This window comes from Nipponia nippon, unplaced genomic scaffold (genome assembly GCF_047370975.1).
Source record: "Nipponia nippon isolate SJK-2023a ecotype South Korea unplaced genomic scaffold, ASM4737097v1 scaffold_9, whole genome shotgun sequence".
Classification (NCBI taxonomy): Eukaryota; Metazoa; Chordata; class Aves; order Pelecaniformes; family Threskiornithidae; genus Nipponia; species Nipponia nippon.
Genome location: NW_028262413.1, coordinates 3,937,678 through 3,960,275, shown reverse-complemented (window position 1 = coordinate 3,960,275; position 22,598 = coordinate 3,937,678). Strand labels below are relative to the sequence as shown.

At 47.6% G+C, this 22,598-nt stretch overlaps 1 protein-coding gene across 5 annotated transcripts in view; it reads left to right on the top strand.

Annotated features, from left to right (window-relative positions):
* The window catches only part of SLC41A3 (solute carrier family 41 member 3), a 133,241-nt gene that overhangs the window by 93,701 nt on the left and 16,942 nt on the right, over positions 1-22,598 (top strand). For 2 of the 5 annotated variants that reach the window (XR_015701316.1, XM_087743821.1), the window contains exons 1-4: positions 14,582-15,832; positions 19,510-19,604; positions 21,422-21,529; positions 22,360-22,431. Coding sequence is in view for 4 of the 5 variants with exons in the window: in XM_087743821.1 (XP_087599947.1) it covers positions 15,625-15,832; positions 19,510-19,604; positions 21,422-21,529; positions 22,360-22,431 (483 nt within the window). In the remaining variant the exon portion in view is untranslated. Of the gene's footprint in view, positions 1-1,436; positions 1,598-9,320; positions 9,476-10,539; positions 10,859-14,578; positions 15,833-19,509; positions 19,605-21,421; positions 21,530-22,359; positions 22,432-22,598 lie in introns of those variants that run through there. The other 3 variants (XM_087743823.1, XM_087743822.1, XM_009469820.2) reach the window with 3 other exon arrangements.

The window sequence follows — 22,598 nt, the reverse complement described above, 5'->3', positions numbered from 1 at the left end:
CTGGGACATCAGCTGCACAACAAGCTTTATTCCTTCAATCTGCACCCATGTTTGACAGCCCTCCTCTCGTGTTTTGTGCCTTTGTGTTATGGTGGCAGAAGACTGATTCCAGAGAGGCTGCATTGCATTGGCAGGGCAGCTCCAGAAGCAGCTGTGAGCAGGTGTCTGCCTGCATCCAGCTGTGGTCCACACATGGGCGTTGCAGCTACAGCATCCCCTGGCTGGATGCATCTGCTGACTTTCCAGCCATGGGAAATACTTGGACATACCTACTTTGAAGTGTGCATCCCCCAAAAAATCTGATGCAATGTTTCTAACCTTGCTGTTTAGATGGGAACATGCCCTTGACTTTGGCCTCAAAAGGCAGAAGTGGTCTTGCTACAGTATCATAGGACAGGGGTTCATGTGGTACCTATGGCTGCAGCACACAGCATCAACAGTGTACTCAAACGTTAATTTTCATTTTCAAAATTAATAAGACTTAGCAAAACCTTGGAAGTTCCTGTCTTCCTTTCCTCCAGACTGTACAATTCTAAGTCTGGATCTTCTGAGGGGTTGAGACTAAGTTAGCCCTTCTCTAAACAGTAAATAATTGTGCTGTCAGACCCTAGATCTATGGAGGATTAGACCTAGAAATATGGCAAGTGTAGTAGCTCATACTCAAAAAAGAACCCAACGAGTCCCCAAGCCCAATACAGCCAGGGTTAATCTTCTGGGAGCACTTTCTATTAAATATAGCAACCAGTTTTCCATCTCACAAGCCAGTTATAAATAAATACCTTCCCCCCCCCCGCCCCCCGGAGAGCCTGGCATGGCCCCAAATGAACCTGATGAGCCTCTGTTGCAGAGCTGTAACAGGCAGCTGCAAACCTACTTAACACATGAAAAGGCTGACAAGCTGCAGCTGAGCTGCAGAGCAGGGACACAAGTTTTCCCCCTTATTTCTCTCTCCCTGTAGGTGAGATGCTCTGAGCGGGGCTGCAGAGGCTAAGGATGAGCTCTGCCCAGGACTTCAGTGTTTGTCCCCTCCTCCTGCCTGTGGAGGAGAATACACTGGTGCGGAAAAGAAACTAGAGGGAACTTGGTGCTTTGCGTGGTGTGTGGGAGAAAAAAGATAAAAGTCATGACTGAAATAGAACTGAAAGTGCTGAAAAAGTTGTCACTGGTGGTTTTCGGTGAGGAGAGTTTGTCAGGTTTGGGCTTGCACAAATAAATGATACTGTGAGCAAGAGTTTGCAGGTGCGCAGGCCTGCAGCTGGCTGCGCAACCCAGGGAAGGAGCTTGTGGGTGCGTGGTAATGGATGGGGAGAAATAAAAACTCGGTATTTGCACTGTCCTGCAGTTTGAAGGAGACTGAGTCTGGATCCATAACCTGCCTTTTTGGGCCTAATAACAGCAGAATCAGGACATTTATGTAACATTTATCTTCTTTTCAGAATACCACTTAACAAATAATCTGCTTGAGGAAGCCCGTAAATTGCTTGAGGATCCTTGGAGAGAAGGCATTACGGAGGGAGAAGATATGTCTTTATTATTCTCATGCTACTAACACATCTTCCCTGCTACACAACCTGCAAACAGATTCTGCTCTTAAAAGGTAATCTATAACAATTTTGTATATCTGTTCTACAGCAATGGTAATATGTTGCTCCCCCAGGTGACCAAGGGTTGGCTGAGTAAAGAGGATAATATTTGAGGGTGTTGTCAGAGATTTACTGGTGTGTGCCCCAATCTTGTTCAGACATGGAGTAGAGAGGAGAAAGGCCACATGCATAAGGGTGGAAACTGGACAGTGGCTTGTGGCACCAGTAATACAGGCATAGGCAAATGGCAAGATCCTCCTTGCTCCATTTCCCTCATTGCAGCGTTCTTGCAGGACACTAGCAAGGAGGACATGCCTCCTAGCACAGGGGCGTACTGGGGAGAAGTGACCCTCACACTAGCCACAGCAGGAGACCCCCTCTGGTTAGGGAGGCTATAGCTACGTTCCCCTCCAAGAAGGCTTCTGCTTGAGTTTTTGTCTGATCGTCTCTGCCTCAGAAGTACAAAGCATGCTATTAAGTCAACCTCAAAATCCATGGAGTTGGGTTGAGCTTGGTGCCTCCCATGGTTTCCAAAAGGTCTAAATGCTGTCTCATGGGAGTTTTGCGTTGGGATGCTTGGGGATTAAAATGCATTTGCATAATACCTATGTGCAGTCTGCATACGCATTTGGCAAGTCTTGAGACAGGGTACACAAACTGCACCTGCTGTGTTAGACAATGACTTTGAAAAGGTGCCTCTGAAAGTCTATGGCTATAACTATTCTTCTTAAAAGCCTCTTTTTGGTAACGAATGTGTCTGTGCTCAGTCTTCATAGTCCTCTTTAAGCCCTGTGTTTTCTGTTAAGACTCGTAGGCTTGGGCCGAGCTTGAGGCCATTTCTCATGGTGATCTCTGGGACACCTGGAGCTGGACTGAGACCAACAGCTCATTCCAGATGCCACCAAGCAACCCTTAGCTTCTAAGGACTCCTAGGCATTACTGCTCTGGATACAACTCTAATTGGTAACTTGGGAGTGAAGGGGTTTCTTCTTCCCTTGGCTAATTTCCACTGCTGTTTAGACCTGCCCAAATCACTTTGACTGCATACCTTGTTTTGCTAAACAATATTGCTTGGACTTCCCAGATACTTTCTCCAGAAAGATTAAGCTTTTCTGGAAAGAGTTCAAACAGGAATGTTTGTTGCTATTTGCGGCAGCCAACAGCTAAGAAATCAAATGCAAAGATTCATAATACAGATCGGCAAAAGGGAAGAATGAGGCAGTTGCCTGAGGAAATATCCTAACAAACCAGAAAGACATTTCAAAATGATCATTTGTAAGTCACTTAATAAAATTACTTCAGCACAGCTGTGCCCTAAGGAATAACTATCTAGATTTAATTCCTCTTAAGTAAGAGGCATTTATCTGTGGGGAAAGGATGCTGGATGAGAGCTTTGTTTCGCTTCCTTGGGGGCAATGATATGGCTCTGAATATACTCGATGGTGCCCAACATTCTGCAAAACTGAGTGTTTTTGAAAGATGATTTATTTTAACAGCTACAAAAAACATGCAGTAAAAGGATCGCTGCTTTACTTTAAGCTATCATTCCCAGGCAGAACTGAATGACAGAAATGACGCTCCTGTTACCTGCTTTTGGAGCTGCTTCATCCCAGCAGAAAGGTTTCCTACTGCCATCTCCATCATATTCAAAGCACCTAAAAAAACAGAGATGGGAGTTACCAGTCATAAGGCTGTGTCCTGTATCAAGACACTTCAAGTGTAACGTATTCTTGAATGATTCTGCAAGTTTTCTTGAAGTGGTCACTACAAACTGGGAACCAGAGAAATGCTGAGCACTGCCAGCTTTTACCTCATGTTCTGATGTGCACTACAGGGAACTAATTTCAGTGCTTAGCATAAATACAGCCATCTTGTTTCTTGGCATAGGTGCAGTTATGCTAAATTAAGCATACTGAGATGACTAAGAATAATCATTCGTCATGATATCCTATTGAATTTTCAGGGGTCAGGAAGGTGATTCCCTTTTTAATACTAAAAATTACATTATCTGAACGGAGCATATCTGGTCTTGCTATTAGTAAATTTGGGAGATGAAGCAGGCTGAGTAGCTACTTCTTGGTAGCCAGGGAAACTCTGATTATTTTTTTTTTTCTCTCCTTCTTACTCAGTAGCCTTAGCTGTTGGTGATGGCAAGAAACAGACCCTGCACAGACGGCAAAGAACAGGGATTTTCCAGGAGAACGGGAAAAAGGCTGTGCTATGTGTCACCATTAAAGGGAGCTGATAAAGTGCAGAAATAACGGAAGAGCTTAGTGGTGACTCACGAATGAAAATAACTGGGTAATTAGCAGCAGTGAGCATTTATTTAAGAACAACAGGTCCCTTCAAATTAACCCAGTATCCAATTGGGTTGACAGCTTACAGGCAGTAATCTATCGCCTGGCTGACAGTGACACTGTAATACACTGACGGTTTCCAGTTGTACATGCAGCCACCCAGCATTTCAGTTGTGAAAACCACGGGCCAATGTGCCCGTGTTTAGAGATCTAGAAGGGCTAAAATGGTCAGTGGATTGACAGAAAAAGTCGTCTGCTGGTGCAGCTAAGTTCAGTTCTCTCTGGATTCAGCACTACCGCCCAATTTTGGGCCCCGTTCAGTACTTGCAAAGATGTTAGTTAATTGGGGTGAGTTTCAAGGAGAGCCACGTGAGCGAATGGAAGCTGATCTGCTTCCCTAAAGGTGAGGGACTTGAGGAGAACCACAAGAAGGGAAAGGGCAGTTTGGAAATGAGCTTACGTAGTCAGAAAGATGCAACTACGTTCGGGGGCTAGAAGCTGAAACTGGTCAAATTCAGCCTCATGAAGAAGTGCATACTGGATGCGTTCTTAACCCTTGTGGCTTGTGATTCTCCTCCATCGCTGGCTGTTTTTTTGTAGGTCAGGTACTTTTCTAACAGAAATGCTGCAGTTCAACCAGGAGTTAATCGAAAGACATACTGTGCCATTTGAGTCACACGGGACAATGGTCCTTTCTGGCCTTGCACGGTATCAATGACAAATGGGCTGAAACCGCAGGGTTCCAGTCTGGGATCTGAGCCTTTTACTCAGGCTGGTGAGGTTTGGGTTAAATATAATACAAAATTAAAGTATTATAATGTGTTTGTTCCTCTCGGTGTGCCTCGGGAAAACCACGAAGTGTTTGGCTTCTTCCTGGGCTCAGGCAGTAAGCCCGTGTCTCAGAGATGAGATGGCACACGAAACCTTTCCTGGTTGCAAGCATTCCCTGTTGGGGTACCAGATGCGTCTTCCCTGTGGAGTCGTATAGAGCTACACCACTAATTCAGTGCAGGTAGCAGTCTAGCAGCACAGAGCTTGGTGGGGAAGGACAGATTCCTTAATGCATGCCTGTGCTTCCCTTACTATATTGCTTATGATACCTGAGAAAGCCCAGCGATGTAGACATGCCTGGAGGTGGAAAGCATGCCCTTGGTCTCATTTGCCATCCTGCTCTGGGAGTGCTGTGAAGCGTTCCCGTTCTGTGTTATTGGTTTCCATGAGAAGGGGGCTGTTTGTAATAACCACGTATGCAGAGGGCCTGGCTGCGCGTCCTTGGAATGAGGCGGCTGGATCCCATCCCTGGCTCACGCTGGCATTTTCTGTTGTGTGGCAGCATTGGCACCATGAAATGTCAGGTCTCAAAATGGAAATGGCCCGGCATTGTTTAGGATGGGTTCCAGGAAATGCCTCTTGGATAGAAGCACTCTGTCTTGCTGCCCCTTCTCCATGACCGTGTGAGGAGAAGTATCTAAAATAGGTCATTGTTATGCACGGAGAGAACCCTGTTCCCTAAGCTCCCTTGGTTTCCAAGTAAATGAGCTTTGGAGGTAAGTTAGCAAAAGAGGCTGATTCATTAGCAGCAAGGGAAATCTGCGCGTTGGAGGGGTGCCCAGCTGCCCAAAGGGATTTACGTAGTGACACGCTCCTCGAATCTTAACGGAACAAGCTGAGCGATGCACACGCAGGCTTGAACTATATCACAATCACATGCTTGCTAGGCTCATTTCTTATCTCATGGGTTTCTCTGGAGAGTATCAGTTGCTCCAGTCCCTCATAGGGCTTTAAATTTGTAAGGGAAGAAGTCACAGTGAGGTATCTTCTAATGTGAGAAAATTCTGTATCTGTTTTCTTTTCCAAATTAGGTCACCTTGTAAGGCAGTTCTGGATGGAGTTTGTCCCTGCAGTTACAGAGGCTGTAAATAACATGTGTGTTACAACATGTTTGATGGGATTTCATTGCACCATCACTAGTCTATCTGAATATCATATCCCAAATTAATAACAAATTAATTTTATCTGCTGAAAGACCCCAACTGTCACCCTCCTGTCCGGAATGAGATCATTTTGGGCAGCTATTCGCTTACAGGAGGAACGGGGCCAACACATTCTTCTGGCTTCATTACCGAGGGCAGGCTTGTGCAGAGAGATGAGTGCTCCCCTTTGTCGAATCATCTGGAGAGCAGGGAGGAGAACTCAGTCTTTTTGGAGCATCTTCCGCCTCTTTGTCGGTGCGTCAAGCGGGGATGCCAATTAGTGCCACTGATGAGATGGGCACTCGTCCACAAGATCAGAAACGGAAACCCGCAAACTGCTCTCGCACAGGGCGCTGAGCAGCTGTCGGATTATAAAGATCTCTGGCCCCTCCTGACCTGGGCCAGATTTGAACCATTGACCTAGAAGTGAAAAGCTTGAAATCCCTGCACAAGCCACGGGATAAGTAGGACTTGCAGAGCTGCCTGCCCTCATTCTGCATTCAGTTGCTGCCATCTAATGGCAGATGGGGAGTGGGAAGTCCTCATGCAATAGAAGTATCTTGTCCTTGGGAGTCCAGTGTGTGGGAAAACCTGTGCAAATAGTTCTCATCAGCCCCTAAGAGTGCTGGGGAAGCATGGTCATTTAGGCTGGCTTTATTCCTCTACAGAGTATTTTGACAAAGGCCTGTTGTGCTGCAAGTCAAGTAAGATGTGTCCCACTACAAAAAACAGATCTTCATGCTGCTTTTGCTCTCCTGTGCTGGGTTATTTCCATATATGAAACCTGAGTGAAAGTCTGTGATTGTAACCTGGCTTAATAACTTCCCCAAGGGCAACGGTAACTGAGTGGTGGGTGCCTGTGGCAAGGGAAGGTGATGTGAGAAAGAAGGTAGGAGATGGCACTTTTAATTTCTCTGAGTACCGCTGGTGCACACAAAACATCTGCCTTTCAAGGACTTTGATACAGAAAGAGAAGGAGGTGGAGACTAGAACAAAATTCACTCAACTACCTGGACGTTATTTGGTCCCAAGGCTAACAGACAATGAAACTCGCTTTCCTTCAAATAATGCATAAAGGAAAAAGCAAAGGAGAAGGGAGAGATGACTCCTTCTCCCCCTTGCCCAACTCCAGGAAGTTCCTGCTATATTTTCTGTCTCTAAAACCCCAGATTTATAAGGCAGTAAGTATTCCTCATGTATCAGTTTTGCACTGCCTGTTTCTGCCTACACACAGACCTCCAAATAACACTTCTAAGCCACACTAGCTAACACTGTCTCGTGAAGGCGAAAGGTTAGAGATTGCATATTTCTTTATGCGTACCTGTACTGCAGCAGTTGGGTGCCCAGAGACGTGTCCCATGATGGGACCGCAGCCCAGTGAGCCCTGGAGCAGTCCCCAGCAGCCTTAATACCGCCCCAATGGGGGCATGGGAGCTTGCATGGCCCAGCAGTCAAACAAAGTCTGTCACCGGGGCTAACTGAAGTCATAAATCAAGCTTTATATTTGAGAGATATCTCCAGTAGTCCCTAGTCACCAAAGAGATGCTATTTTATAACAGGAAACTGTGGGAAGAAAAAAAAGTCCTATCTCTGGACAGAATACTGGAAAAAGCTGTAAAATTCCCCTCTGCTTGGCTGAAGGAATAGTTGTTGGAAAGAAAGTCCAGGAGCAAAGCAACATGGAGGAGAGGAAGGGAATAACAAATTTATTTTTCTGCTGGAGGAAACAGTCTTGAAAAGCACTGTGGAGAGAAACAGGAATGAGTGCAACGAGTCCTCAAATGCCCTTGTATCCGCTGGTCCTACCTGCACATCTGTGGGAGAGCAGAGAAAAGCAGCACACGTGAATTCTGGCTCAGTGGGGGGATAAAACAATTTAGCGTGAAGTTGCTCAGCTTCGTGCCAACAAGCACTTCCCCGACTGCAGCGAGCAGCTGAACTATCCTATCTACAGAGTCACAGGAGCTCTGTTTGCAATCAAGGTCCAGCCACCGTTCCCTTACGTCAAAGCCAGGATCTATCTAAACGCTGCTGCTGCGCTTCTGAGAACGTGCGGCTTTGTGCCGCTGCTGGAAGCCAGCCTTCTCAGATGCTACGTACCCACTGGTGGTACACCAGGGGTTTCAGAGTGGTACGTGAGGACGCGGTCCGCGAGCCCAACGGTTACTCTGCATGCAGAACGAGGGCTGGCAGGGTGCTGGGAGCTCCTGTGGTTGGACCCAGGTGGGAGATCCCTTGTAGGACGGTGACATTCCTGAGCTGCAACCACTACCAAAATGCCCTTGTCAATCACATTCCCCGGGAGACTTTCCGCTTGCTCTGTAGATATTTTTCTTTGAAGCTCAGTGGTAAAGTGATAGCAGAATACATTTAACAGGTCTAAAAATGTCTTGGCCAGGTTGCTATTTTTTTAATCTGCATCCCTTCCCCTCTTATTTCTCAGAGGAAAAACGGCCTTCTGGCTACTCTCAGGGAAGCATCAGTTGCAAAGCGAAGACATAAAATTACACCAAGTGAGCTGAAATTTAAGCCTCGCCCTTACAGCAGTGACATTCACCAGTCAACGCGCACCCTCAGCGCGCGGCAGCTGCAGGGTTTCGTTACTGTCGCTTACAAAAACCTTCAGCTCCCTTTGCTGCGCCCCGCTTTGAGCCAGAGCTCGCGGGCCCAGAGACACCGTTTTATCAGTAAGAGCCCTTTTAGCCTAGCATGGTATCTGCGAGGCTGCAGCAGGCCGTAAGATTGCTCTGGTACTGAGGTATGATTTAATATCCTCAATTGTTCTGGAAATTTGAGCTGCATGATTCAGGAGGCTTGCATGAGTACGGTTACTTCAGTGCTTCATGAGATTTATGTGCTCAAATGTGATGGATGCTGTAATCCCATTTCTAACATGCTGATTCAATATGGGCGGGGGGAAGAATCAAATCAAGAGGAGCTTTGCTGTGATTGTGGTGGAGGCGGGCTTTTGCACAGGAAGCTTGCAACAGGAGCTCTTGCAAATGCCAAAATAAGAAAAAAACAAACCCAAAACATAGAGGAAAGAGCATTCTGCAGCTCTTAATTGCAGCCTCCTGCTGAAAGTTATCGCCCTTTCCTGTAACACCCGCCCGGCTCTCGGGGCGGCCGCAGGCCCGGGGGCTTGGGCACGGCCCGGCGGGGCAGCGGGAGGTGCTGCTGGCACCCCGGGGACCCCCAGCGCTCCCTTCCCGGGGGCTCTTTCCCGAGCAGGAGCCGCCCTTGCTGGGAGCACGCACCCCCCCCACCCCCCTCCCCGAGCTGTCCCCTCTGGCAGCGGGGGTACAGAAAGAGGCATAATAATAATAACGATAGCGTGGCGGGGCTGGCAGCAGCTGCCCGCCTGCCCCGGTGTGCGCCCCGGTGCATGCACGGCGCCGGGGCCGGCCCGGCGGCTGCCACTCACGGCGCCGCGCCGCCTCCGCCGCGGCGCGGCCGGGGGCCGGGCTCGAACCCGCGGCCGCCGCGCAGGGCGGGCTCCCAGCCGCGCCGCCGCGCCCCAGATGTGGCGGGCGCCTCCCGCGTTCGCATCGCCCCGGCCGCCCCCGCGGCCCTGTGGGCAGAGCCCCGCGCAGGGCAGAGCCCCGGGCAGGGCAAGGAGCCGGTAAGCGCTGGGGGGCGGGGGGGGAGGGGGGGGAGCGGGGCCGGGTTTCCTCCTCCCGCAGAGGGGGGACTTTGTTTTGTCCATCCCTCCCCCCGCCCCAGCCGTGATTGAGGCCTCCTAGCAGTTTCCTCTGCTCCCCAGATGTTGGGTGAGAAGAGGATTCATCCTGCCTGGGGTGGGCTTAGGGCGTTAGGGGCCCATCCTGAAAATGAGAGCATCAGAGAACATCTGCCAGCAGTTAACCTGGATGAGCGCTGGCAGGAGGTGATGGGGAAAGATTTGGGGCGCTTCCTGGGCCAGCAATGGGGCAGGCAGGATGAATGGCAGTTACATCAAGAAATGAGACGTGATGGTAGGGAAAGGGTGACTGGTAACAATTTTGCATGTTTATTTTTTCTTATAAGATGCTGCGGGGTTGTGGCAGCTTTTCTGTAGATAGATCAGTCGTGTAGTGCATGTGTGTCAACTAAGGTGCAAAAGGAAAAAAAAAGTATCCAGATTAAAAAAGAAGATCAAAGAATTATCTTGTTATTGAGGAGTAGTGGACAGCTAGCTGTACAGTGCTAGGTACTACGCATTGTGTGTACCTGTGCTACGCTGGGTATGCTAGTCCTTTGCTGGACTGCAGGATGCTAGGACGTCAGCTGTTCCCATTTCATGGCTAGGGGTCAGACCCTAAAAAGGGTTGGATTCTGCTGGGCTCCTCAGTTCTCGTGGCTCCCAGTGTGAGAGCCGGTGGGTCCAGACTTCAGGCTGTGCACAGGACCTGCTGCATCCTTCTAGGCATTCTCAGGGTGAGAGCCAGGATGCACAGCAAGCTCTCCAGCGTGAACGCAGGCCTAGGAGGAGATGCAGTTACAGAAAGGGAGGTTGATTTACTACTATACAAAGTTGAAGGCAGACTTAGTACTGGTATTTGGGTCAGCAGAGCATCTAGGGTTTTGGGAGTAGGTGGTAGTTTGCCTTCAGGTTAGTGGAGGGGACAAAATACCAAAGAGTTTCCTGTTTCTGACCTATCTGATGCCTCTTTTTGTTATCTCATTGTTTCTGACTTCGTTTTTCAGAAAACCTGTGTGATTCAAGAAAGCCACCATGAAAGGTGAGGAAGTTCGGCAGAGGAGGAAAGAGGGCAGGACTAGGAATGGAGAACGATCCAGGCACAAAGCAAAGAGCAAGGGTAAACACAGAGAGAGCCGACTTGGCAGCCAGGAGGCAGAGGATGTCTCTCTGCATGCACAGCAGAAGCTGTTGGCTGAGGAGAAAGCGGCCATGGCAAAGTCGCGGGAGGAGTCAGCCGTCGCAATTTGCCTGCAAGTGCTCCTGCCATACCTCCTAGCTGGGCTTGGCATGGTCTTGGCAGGCATGGTTTTGGATTATGTTCAGGTAAGGGAAAGAAACTGATCTGATGTACCTGGCACGGGATAGGCGGGGGACTTTTCTTCAGAGGCAGGGGATTTGCTCTGGGGATGGCAAAGTAAAGGAGGATTTGCAGCAGTTTCACGTGCCAATGTGTCCTTCAAAGTCAGCTATTATGTACTTCTGTGCAGCTCTCAGGAGACAGCACGTGGTGTTTTTCTGGCCCTTTTTCATCTCTAGAGATAGAAGACTGTGGTACTAAAGAGCACGTGAAGGACCTGAGGCATTTATGTAGGAAGGTGCAGTCCTGTGCAAAGATCTCACCTTGGTCCTGGGGAGTGGGTGGCTGAGCTGCATCCCAAGGGCCGTGGTGGCATAGTGCTTTCCTGCAGTAGATACAGCTGTATCGCTCCTGGATGTAGCTCTGGAAAGTCCTGCATCCCCTGCTTCGTTGCACAAGGAGCCAGCCAGCCCAGCACTGTTAACGCTTCATACAACCAGCCCGGCCCAGCCTGCGCACCACATCCTTTTCTGAGGCCTTGTAGCAGATGACTCAAATCCTTGAGTCTTCTTCCAGGGTGATTTCTGATTCTGTGACAGTCAGGACCAGACCTTTCCTCCTATGGTGCAGCAATATGGAGCTTTAAGGTAGTGGTGAGCACCTAATTTTAGACAGCTGAAGGCTACAGTTAATTTCCAGATTATGAATTGCTATGCCTATGCGCTCTAGGTGACCCTCGCTGCTGCGTGCCTTTTTGTTAACCCCTGTTATTTGACTAGCTAGCTGTTGGGTCAGACTGCCCCGACCTATCTGATACAGTGACACTGAAACTACTGTGCTTGCATTGACAACTTTCACAAATCTGAAGTTGTGTTCTTTTGCTGTTAGCCCTGGGCTGATCTCCTTAAGCTAGAAGAGCTATAAAGGCTTAAGAGTGATATGGTATCCTTAACTGACCTTAGCCTGTACTCAGTACCCAGCAGAATGTCTAGTCAGATCAGAAGACACCAGTGGCAAACTACTTTTTGTCTCCTTAGACGTCATTGTGAGAGTCTTGAGCAGGCACTTTCATTTTTATTTTTCAGACTCTTCAGGCCTGCCCAGTCCTGTGGATCTCTGACATTAAATGCACGTGACCTCCTATTGTGGGATATTAACGCGTGAAATAGGTTGCAGATGGGTTTATGATGTTGGAGGAATGTTTTTCTTTCAGTGTTCTTCCCTTAGAGTATTTCTTTTTCTAGGAAGAACTGGGCCACTAATATAAACAGAACGTGAAGCAAACCTCATACTCTTCTGAAACCACAAAAGTCTGGTTTCTGTTTTATGCAAATAAAGAGCTCACAAAGAGCTTTCGCGTTAGTGCTTAGAGCCTGGGAAAGCAGCCTATGCAACATCTCATAGGAAAAGCAGGCCTTTGGCGATCATCACAGTGACTTTGTCATGCATGATCATGGACTACTTGAGCGCATCTCATCGCAGTGGGACTCGCTGCTGTTAGGAGCTGCCCTTCCTTTCTAAGACACTCCTGGCCTCTGCCCCTGCTGCTGGTGCTGGTTCTGTGGGGCAACAGGAGATGCTGCGAGGCTTTGGGCCGCGGGCACTCTCCATCTGCTTGCTCTCAGTCTCTCCACATAAGCTCTCTTCTCTGCCCTTTCCTAAAGTGGGGAAGAGAGGGGCAAGGTAAGAAACAAAAATAGACAGCCTGATCTGACAGAGAGCTAGCAGAGTCAGGAGTGATAGTACTCCAACAACTGGGACGTACGGTCCCTGAAAAGCATCGTTCTCCTACGAGTCTAAGGTGTCAGAATAATGCTGTCTGTTGTTAGCGCTCCCATGTTGCAAGAGCACTCACTGGTGTCCCTGTCCCTTCTTTGCAGGGATGATAAGGTACATCTGAAACAGTGTTCTTTGGCACTTGTCATTTTTCTGTTCTTTTTTTGTACTGTGGCAGTGGATGGAGGCCCTAGAGTCAGGGCTCACTGAAGAGGCTGTTTCTGCTTTGGCTCCTCCAGGGCAATCCTACCTGCTGGCTAGTTTGCACGCACAGGGATACAGCGGATTTGCGTGCAGAGAAGGGCAGCAGTGTACTTCCCCGGGTTTTGCCACGATGAGTGGTGCAGCCATGAGGTGTTGTTTTTTTTTTTTTTCCTCAACTAGTTATAATCTTTTTCCCCCACTGTGCAGCAGTGTTGTCTTTCTTCTCAAACCTGATGCATCTCTTTGGGGACAAATATGGTATCTCTTTGCCAGGAAAATATGATTCATCTCTTTGCTCACAAATACGGTGCAGACCTTTATCAGAGGCTCCTTAAATGCGTAATAAAACAGCCCAGTGTACACATGCAGGTCACCTGAACCAATTACCTTTTCTGCATACTGATTCATCGGTTGAAGGGTTTTTATGGTGCTTTCTTAGAAACAGAGAGAGCCGAAGCGTGATAAACTCATAAACCCAGCCAGGCTGACGCTTTAGTACAGCATGTGTTGCTGCTGTGGTTTTTAATGGCGTTTGAGTCATTCAGGCTCATTAATATTTCCTTTACATTGATGTTTCTGCCTGTCAGCAATCCAGTTGGCCGATACAGCGGCATATGGGACTAGGTACGCACATTATCAGACCTTTGAAAACCTGTGGTAGTTGTCCAGAAATTGTTCTTTATTTCCTTGAAGCCTCTGTGGGTTTCTAACCAGAACTGTTAGTTCCTGGCTGGTATAAAGAGGTTGGGTCATGTGTGGTTATTCCAGGATTTTTATTAACCTCCCTCTTCCAGCTATTGTGGGCTTTTTTCCCCAGTTAGATTAGCTGAAATGTACTCCCTTGTTCGCTTTTAGCTAACCGGACCATTGTTAGGTGGAAGAGACACGCGTACACGCCAAGCCAGCTGGAACTGGAGAAGGCTTCGGGGGCTGTACCAAAATACCAACCTAGAAAACAGCAAAGGATAGAGTCTCCCATCTGTAGCTAGGGCTTGTTTTCTACTTTGCCATGCTTGCAAAGAGATCTCTGCATCTCAGCCCGTTAAGCTTCGTGCTTTGGTTTGTGTGAATTCAGACCAAAAGAAACACATCGTCCAAATGGCTGCGAGCTTCCTCAGTTCCCTATTTATCTGCAAGGCAAAAGCATGTCTTATTCTGTCCAACCCTGCCAATGCATTTAGCTCCAAGCTGGGGACCCTGTCGCAAGGATGGAGTCTACAAGCCGCGAATCGTTACGTCTCTCTGCAGAGAGCGTCAGGGAAGGGGTTGATTAGTACAAGAAACGTTAGTAAGGCAATGCAGTTTAAACATTGAATTTGAACTGGACTGAGAAACCTCTGTCTTTCATGCCTTCCACTGAATACTTGCTTTCACTCGTTTGCCTTCGCTCGGGCACGGCTGGATTTGAACCTGCGGTTGAATAGTGAAAAAGCTCAGTTGCCAACGTACTAAACCAGTCCTATACCCTTCCATCCTAAATTGTGCTTCTAAAGCTTTTTGACCCTCTGATCCAATTAGTTTGCCCAAATTAATTGTTAGAAAGGAGTTCCAACAGAATACCCTGATCCCTTCCCCGCATGCGTGACTTTGAGCTGAAGTCTTTACAGAGCAGGATACAAATTCTTTGACCGTATGTGGCCATGACGCAGCTCTGGTTCTTGACCTGTGTCAGCTCTTTGACCACGGAGACTCTGGGGTGAGACCTCCTCTGTAAAAGACAGTACCTTCCTGGGAGCATGCAGAAGCAGTGTGTTTCACTTCAGGACGGGAAGGCAGAGCAGCTCGCAGCATGCCACGGAAACGTTCACCCTTTCTCTCCCTTGCCTGCGGTGTAGTGAGATTACGGAGCTACCTTAAATAAGCTCTGGTTATGACTCTTATCTTGGCCTTTGCAAACTAGCAGAAAGTTGAAGTGATGACAGCAGATAAGGGTGTTCGCTTTTGAAGCTTATTGGCTGGTTCTCTGGGTTTCCCCCTCCTCTGGAAGCCAGTCATTCAGAGGTATAGCTGGCTTAGACCGATCGTTACATCCCGCGGAGACCATGGAGGGGACAAGAGGGGCTGGGGTCTAGAAGGGCAGATCTTCTCTCACCAGCTGGCTTAGCTGTGCCACTTGCCTGGGGATGAGACCTGCATAATATCGTCAGCCGTGAGAAATGTGGTCTCGTGTTTTCCTTGACTTTTCTTCACCTTGAAGGAGAGCAGAAGGGATCCTGGTTGTTAACTCCCCACCTCCTCGGCCTTGGGACAGTGAGAAAAGTTCAACGTTGCTTACGGTGGGAGTGAAGGAACTGGGGCCGGTTCACAGCAGGCTTACATATTAAACCATCGTATCAAAGGCGAGCCGCAGTCTGACAAGAAATGTAACCTGAGGAGAAAGGACACTAGTGCGTTTGAGCATGCTGAGGGATTCTTGCGTGACCTGTCACTCTTTCAGTGCTGTAGCCTGAGCAGGTCTTACTGGTTTTTACCGAGGTGGTGGGAGCTGAATGGGGTGTGGGCTCATTTCTATTAGTCCACAGACATCTCCACAATCTTCTTTTCTCTTTTTTAATTCCCCCCTGGATATAAATTGGAGAAATAGTGTCCGTCAAGTTTGCTGCCACCTGGGCTCAAGCCATCTGAATCAATTTTGGAGGATACCTTTGCTGCAACCCTCTGGACGTGCTCCTAGGAGGAGAAGAAGCTAAAGCAATTTGGCATCATTGCTGTAGTTTGAGGAAAAACATTTCTTTTGACTTCAAAGATTGCTACCAGGAGGATCTGTGTGATGTCCTGATCTCCCTCTGTTTGCCCTGCTGAGCATGGGGTAATGGTGTTTGACCATGGTGGTCACCCAGTTACAATTGGAACTGTGCTTCCATGGCAAGAAGCTGAGAGGTTTCACCTGCAAGTTGACCAGGTCAGCCAGTGGATTTCTCCCAGAGACTTCATTCTCCATTGCCTCCCAGGTTTTCGTGCCGTTCCTTCTGGCTGGCTTGGGCATGGTAGCTGCTGGCCTCTTGATGGATGTTGTTCAAGTAGGTACACGTTGTTAGGCAACTTTGTAGTGAGAGGGTGGGCTAATTCACTGACCTTGAGTATTTGTGCGGTTTTGTTTTTAACGTGTGTGGTCCTAGCAGCCAGTCAGCGGGATGGCTGTAGGCTTTTCCTGTACTTGAGAGACACTATCCATCTTCTTTAGATCAGTACATGGGCTCCTTGTAAACTGGGATAGTGGCTTTCGGACCGGCTGCCTGACACTGCCCTCGGTGCATTAGACGGTGCTCCCTTTACTGTATCTAGCTAAACACTTCGGTGTTGACTGCTATGAAGCAACTGGGATCAGACTGCGGCATATTCCCCTATTGCATGATGTTATTTCTTTCCTTCAAAAATTGCTGATAAGGAGATCTAGGTCAGGGTTGTTATTAACTACCTGTCTTACTTAGAGGCAAGTTTATGCTTTCAGTTCTTTGCAAACAACCTAATGTAATCTTTGGTCTAGAAGGCATTTAGATACTGTGATGAGAGGCACGCCAGCACAAAAAGATTAGCGTTGCCTACAGACTGAGTGCTTCTTGGCCAGATTCTGAAGTGGGTGTAAATTTGGAATAACTTCCATTGACTTCCAAGGAGTGCTGCTGGATTTACACCGTTGTGCCCACAACCAGAATCTCTCTCATCTGTCTTTCCTTTGTACCAGTGGCAAAACAGAAATAGAAAATTCAATCTAGTTTGGGCATCTCCTGCTAGTGGATTTACAAATCAAAAGGCTGGCAGAGTTTCCCAAGGATATATCCTGCACTCTGAGCTCACTGGAGTACATTGGATTCTCTGGCATTAGTACCACAGCAGGAGCTAAATATGGATACTTGAGTGTTTGGAAAGACAATACCTTGCTGTTTTTTCTTGCGTTGGAAGAAACAAAGAAGGCAGAGAAGTTGAATTACAGGGAATAGGAGGAATATCAAAGAAGGGTTAACTGGAGTGGCACACGCTGTTGCTATGCTGCGTTTGTCGTCTCCACCTTGTGCTGTGCTTAGGCACAGACCTGTCTTGCAGCATTACAGGAGTTCTCAAACGACCCAAGATGTTATGTTAATATTTAGCAGTTATCTCGGGGAAGGATAAAGACATAGTACATACCCACTCCATACCCTTGGCAGGTGAACAGGTCTTTGTCTAAAAGAAATTGAACGCACTTGCTAAGAATTGGGCTCTTTTCAAAAATATAACTGTATCCAAACTGATGGAAAACACAAGCCATGTATACCTATGCTGCACGTGTCCTTTAAATACCAGAGTGCAGTCTACTTTGTGTATTTGTTTACTAGGCTCTTAGAAATGGGGTCATGCATGAAGCACAATAAGAAACGTACTTTTTGGTGAAGGTGTTCTCAACTATGTTGAAGAAGCAGCCATCAGTCAGTGGGTTCAGCTCCCAGAGGAGGGAGCTAGTGCATCAGGAGTCACAACTGGCATAGGAGAGATGTCAGTGAGGTAAGCTGCCATGGTATCAGCAACCTCGTATTTAAAAACAAAACGAGTAGCTGGGGAAATCCAGAGATCTTAGCCTTTAAAGGCTGGGATTATTCTTCTGTGCCTTTTTGTTTTTGAGCTGCTTATTTTCAGCTTTTCTTCCTGCAAGTGTGAGAGCTAGAAACTCACTGTCCTGTCCAGCTAAAACCTGAGACTAAGTTTGTTTGCTTGAGGTCAGATACCGTAAGACTCATATTGGTAATCATGAGGGCTCCCACTACTGAAACTACAGGTTTTTCTAGTCCAGGAGTCTGTGATTTGCCCGTTTTTCAGGGGATGGTCTGGCTGAGGAATGCTTTGCCCTACTTGCAGTCACTGCAAAACATTCTTAGGAAACTCCATGTCTGCCTTTGACAGGGGGATATATGGGCAAGCTCAAGGATGGTATCCTAGAGCATACGTGTGAGGTTAATGGTGCTGCCCTTGTTTTGTTACATACAAAATATCTTGAAAGAATGTGGTTCTGTGCTGGGAGTCCAGCTGGCTCGCTCGTTTGCAGGGCTGATGGTGGTGTAAAGAGGAGAACAAAGTGGAAATTGCTTGTTTGTGTCCTATCAAACTTTTCAGGATTTTAGCAGTTTCTGATCTGTCCTGGGATGAAACCAAGGACTGTTCGTGTTACTGTTAAAAAAAAAAAAAAAATCGACAAGAGAGATCTGTCTAGCCCAGTTGACGCCAAGGCTCAAACCTGGGTGTCTCACACTGTAATAAAGGGATGCCCAAAGAAATAACTATTTGCCATTTTCTCTTCTTGGTTGTGGAGATGATGCCGTCTCTGTGCAGGGCCTTTTCTTGCTGGACGTTTCCACCTCTGCTCCAGTGATCCTTGGCCAGCTGGTCGATCCAGATTCGGGGCGGGCTGGCACTGCTGGAGACCTTGCAGGGCCCTGCCAGTGTTTGGCCCACTCTTTTACAGTAAGGGGAAGAATCAGATTGAAACTGGACAATCAGATTTCAAACCAGAGAATTCAGGAGGAAAGCTTCCCTCATTCTCCCGTTCCACACCGCTGCAGTGGGACACAGTCCAAATAAAAGTCACAGGCATAAGATACCCCTGTCCGTTGTTGATAAAAGCCCATGAGATGATTAGCATTGAAAAGGATTTTGAATTGGCTTGTGTTTTGTAGTCCAGGATCTTTTGATCTTTCTGTTGACTTGTTCAGGGTAATGGAAAACCTCCGAGGTTTCTTAGCTGCTGCCATGGGAGGATGGATGCCCTGGAGAGGTAGTGGGACATGGTTGGGACTGCGAGGACAGTGTAAGGAGCGACAGCGGGGGCTAGACTGCAGCTGGGGAGACTGTCTCAGTACATCGTAGCCTTTCTTCCTCTATGGGACCCCGTGAGCAGATCCAGCTGGCATGGGGACCAGCTGCAGAGGATCGTGGGGTAACCAGGTTTCTTCCAAGCTGAGCTTTAGGGCTGTAACTCCGTTATGGGGACGTGAAGTGGGAAAGAGTCTCTTTCTGGCTCAGTGTCCCTGTGTGGGTTTGCAGTGCTGCAGGGAATGCTTCTGTTCCTTCTAGGCCAGTTTTCATCTCGAAGGACAGAGACGCTTCCTAGACTTAATCCAGCTGTCTTCATTCAGGCAGCTCCTTGCCTGCACAGCTCTACCCTGCCACATTCTCCTGCTCCCCGAGCTGACAGTCCTGCAAGGCGACGGCACAAGGATCGTCCGTTTATTCTGTATTTCTGCAGTCTCTAACACAATGGAGTCCTGGCTACTGTGGTATAAATCATTATGAATCTGTCCTTAGGCTCTTGGTGAGTCACTAATGAGACTCAAATGGAGGCAATTAAGTCAGCTTTTTTTATTAGTACAGTTGTGTGATTATTAATTGTTCAAAGCCTTTCGCTGTAATTGTATGTAAGGCAGAGTCCCAAAAAATCATACCTCATATGCTGAAACTTCTGTTATGATGGCTTGAGACCTGCAAAATTCATCGTGAACACAAGGACTGGAGCTTACCTGGATATAACAGTCATATTTCCCAAAAGTGACATGCACAGAAAATACAAACAGTTGAGTTTTTCTGTTGCCTTTTATTTATATGTCTTTTTATGTGCAAAATATGCAAGGTCTTAAATATGAATGTCTGCACGCCTGTGTATTTTAAATGGTTGGGGTTTTTTACATTGTGACTATGAAGTCTGTTTTTTCTCCTCTTTCTTTTGAAGGTGTCAAAGATGTGTTTGGATCTTTATTCTTAATTAGAGAGGAGAGAGGGGGATTTGAATCTTTAAAAGAGATGTCCGCCCCTAGCTTTTCTCAGGTATTTAAGTTCCATGTTAACAAATTCAAACAAAATTGTAGTGTGTCAAATAAGGTGATTATTCTGATGTTGTCTGTTACTTACTCAACAGTAACTTACCTTTAACATTTTGAAACCTGCCTGTTTCAGGTCACCACTTCCAGAAAATGTGCCTTTTTATATTGCTAATAATGTTTTGCCTGTTAGCTGCGCCTCCGCAGGGTGTCTTGCACCACGTGCTCCAGGCTGGCTCAGCCCCACTTTCATTACCCTGACTCAGAAGGAAGCTGTGAGGTCTTCCCAGCAGACAGCCCCACCACCGACTTCCCGCAGCTTCCCACGGCACAGCCAGAGCAAAACACTGAGCTGTTACACCCTGTATATATTTCCCAACAGGCTGAGAGCTCAAGGTGTCAACACTTACGGAGGCTGTCCAGCCTCCTGGATTTTCAGGTTTAGAGAATCCCAAGGGATGTGGAGAAGGTGGGCAGGGATCTGTTGTTCGTTTTGTCCTCTAGCGCCAGAATTCGGGACCGCCATATGATACTAGCCTGTGACAAGTTAGAATTAATGAAGGAGTTGATCCTTCCCATGACAAGTTGATCCTTCACAGGACGTGTAGCTAAACTATGGATATTTTTGCCACAGGATGGCACATGGGTTGGAGGGGGGAGATTGGATGAGTACCTGAAAGAGAAATCCTTTGAACGCTGGTAAGTGTGCAGAAAAACCCCACCAGCTCAGTACCCCGTGGCAGATAGCTGTAGGCTGGAAAATACACAGGAGAATTATCCCATCTATTTGTCATACTTCTAGATTCTTTCTCTATACACCTGAATTTGACTACTGGTGGAGATAAGGTTAGGTGAGATGGACCTCTGACTTGTTGCAGCTGCTCTTTTTCTCTTGTATTCTGCTCTTAGATGTTGGGCTAGCTGGTTTTACTTCACGGTGAGCTGCTTTGTTCTGTGATTTCATCCTGATGTGAACCCTTCTGGCTACAGTGGGACTTTACCAACATCCTTGAATGCACAGAGGGTGAATGAATTATGTTGCAAGGCACTGTATGGTAGATAAATTAGAGAAGACGTGTTAATCAACAAAGTTTCTTAAGGTTTCAGATCCTTCCTAGTGTTGCAGCTGATTCAACAGCTTTGTACAGTTCAACTTCAGAGGAGCAATGATAATCAAGATATTGGCCCAGCAGTTTGGGCTTATGGGATATCTTAATCCAAAATCCTTTTTCCAGCTGTGCTGGGAGCATGCTTGGTAACAAGAAGATTTAAGAACTGCCTGTGGAGAAGAGATACAAATATCTCCTTCCCTCCCAACACCAGTCTTAGATGCTTAGTTAGAAGTTTGGTAAAAAAAGACAGATGCAACTTTTTGTTGTTAGATCGTTTCCAGATCTTTGTGTTTATTCTTATGAGTCTGGATAGCAATAGGCGTTCCTGTATCTCATGTCGGTACAAAGGATGGAGAGCATGCTGTATTTCATTTGGCTTGTGAACCCTAATTATTTTTCATGTTGTTCTTGGCTAATGCTAAAGGCACATTTTAATTTGTGGCTTTCCAAAATCTTCTGCCGCCCTCAGGAACAAAGTTCCTTCCCTGTTAGGATAGTGCTTTGCTGTGCATGAGATCAGAAAGAATATTACAAACTAAAAATTGCTTTCTTCACCCCCAAAATGCAACCAGCTCAGGGCAGCATCTGCCCCCATGTGCATAGCAGACACCTGTAGAGCAGGTCGCGAGGTGGGAACCCGCTCCCCCTTGAAGCAACAGCATCGGACAGGTCAGCATCACAAACTGAGGTCGTTGCCTTTGTTTTCTTCCAGCACTGGGATGTGTTTCGGACAATTACGGAAGTTTTTATCCTGGTTCCTGCCTTGGTTGGCCTGAAGGGTAATCTTGAGATGACGCTGGCGTCCAGGCTCTCTACTGCTGTGAGTGTTAACAAGGTGGTGGTGGTGTGTGTGTGGGGAGGGGGGATTAGCAGGAGACATCGGGAGATTCTGCTTTTATATAACCACACTGTGTGTATGAGAAATGCCCTTTTCTGCTAAATAGAAACTAGTGGTGTGTGAGTGTTAAAATAATGTGTTTGCCCTCATTTTGTAACTGGAACAGAGAATTTCTATCTGTGCTTTGAAGGTGAATTAATCCCTGGGTGGCCAGTTGCTGGTATTTGGGGCCCTGTGACACATGAAGGAGACAAAGCCAGGGCTCCACAGCTGTCAGCTTCAATAGTCGACTGCCTTTCTCTGCGTACTGATCCTTGAGAGACCCAGGGCTTCCCAGGAATCCTGCCTTGGGGGGAGCAGACCGAGGCTTCTTGGGTCCTGCAGTAGCTTTTGCTACTCTGGATTCTATCTCCCTAAGCAGTTTTGTTTACTTTGGGCTGTTTGGATTGCATGTCTCGGGAGAAATTGGAGCTTAACAGAGCAATTTAGGGGGAATGAAAGAGGAATAATGGTTTAATTTATTCAGCTTTTGGTCTGTGTGGGATGTGGTGGATGTGCCCTCTCCACCTTCAGCTGGGTGCCCTGCAATGCCTCCGCACCTCCATGTGATCCTCTGATACCCCGGGACACTGGGCTGGAGCATGATGGAAATGTGTCAAGAAGGAAGTGCAGGGAAGGCTGGGAGATGCCGACCTGCGCTCGCGCCTCTCTGGCCTTCACAGCCTCTTTCCCGCAGGGACCAGGTGAAACTGCCTTCAGCAGCCACCTGTGCCACAGGAACAGGTTTTCAGGGTGTCTCTCTTGGCTCCTAGGCTAACACCGGACAGATGGATGATGCCCAGAAGCAATGGAAAATGGCCACCTGCAATTTAGCCCTTATCCAGGTGAGTTACTTCAGCTGGTAGAGGAAAAAGGCCCTTTTCTCTTGCTGTGCCGCAGCCCAACAGTATCTGTTCCCAGCAGTGCTGAATCCCGAACTGTTGATTTGGGGCAGGTATTCTCAACAGAGCCAAGCAGAGCCCAGGACTTGACCTCCAGTAAAGCTCTGTGC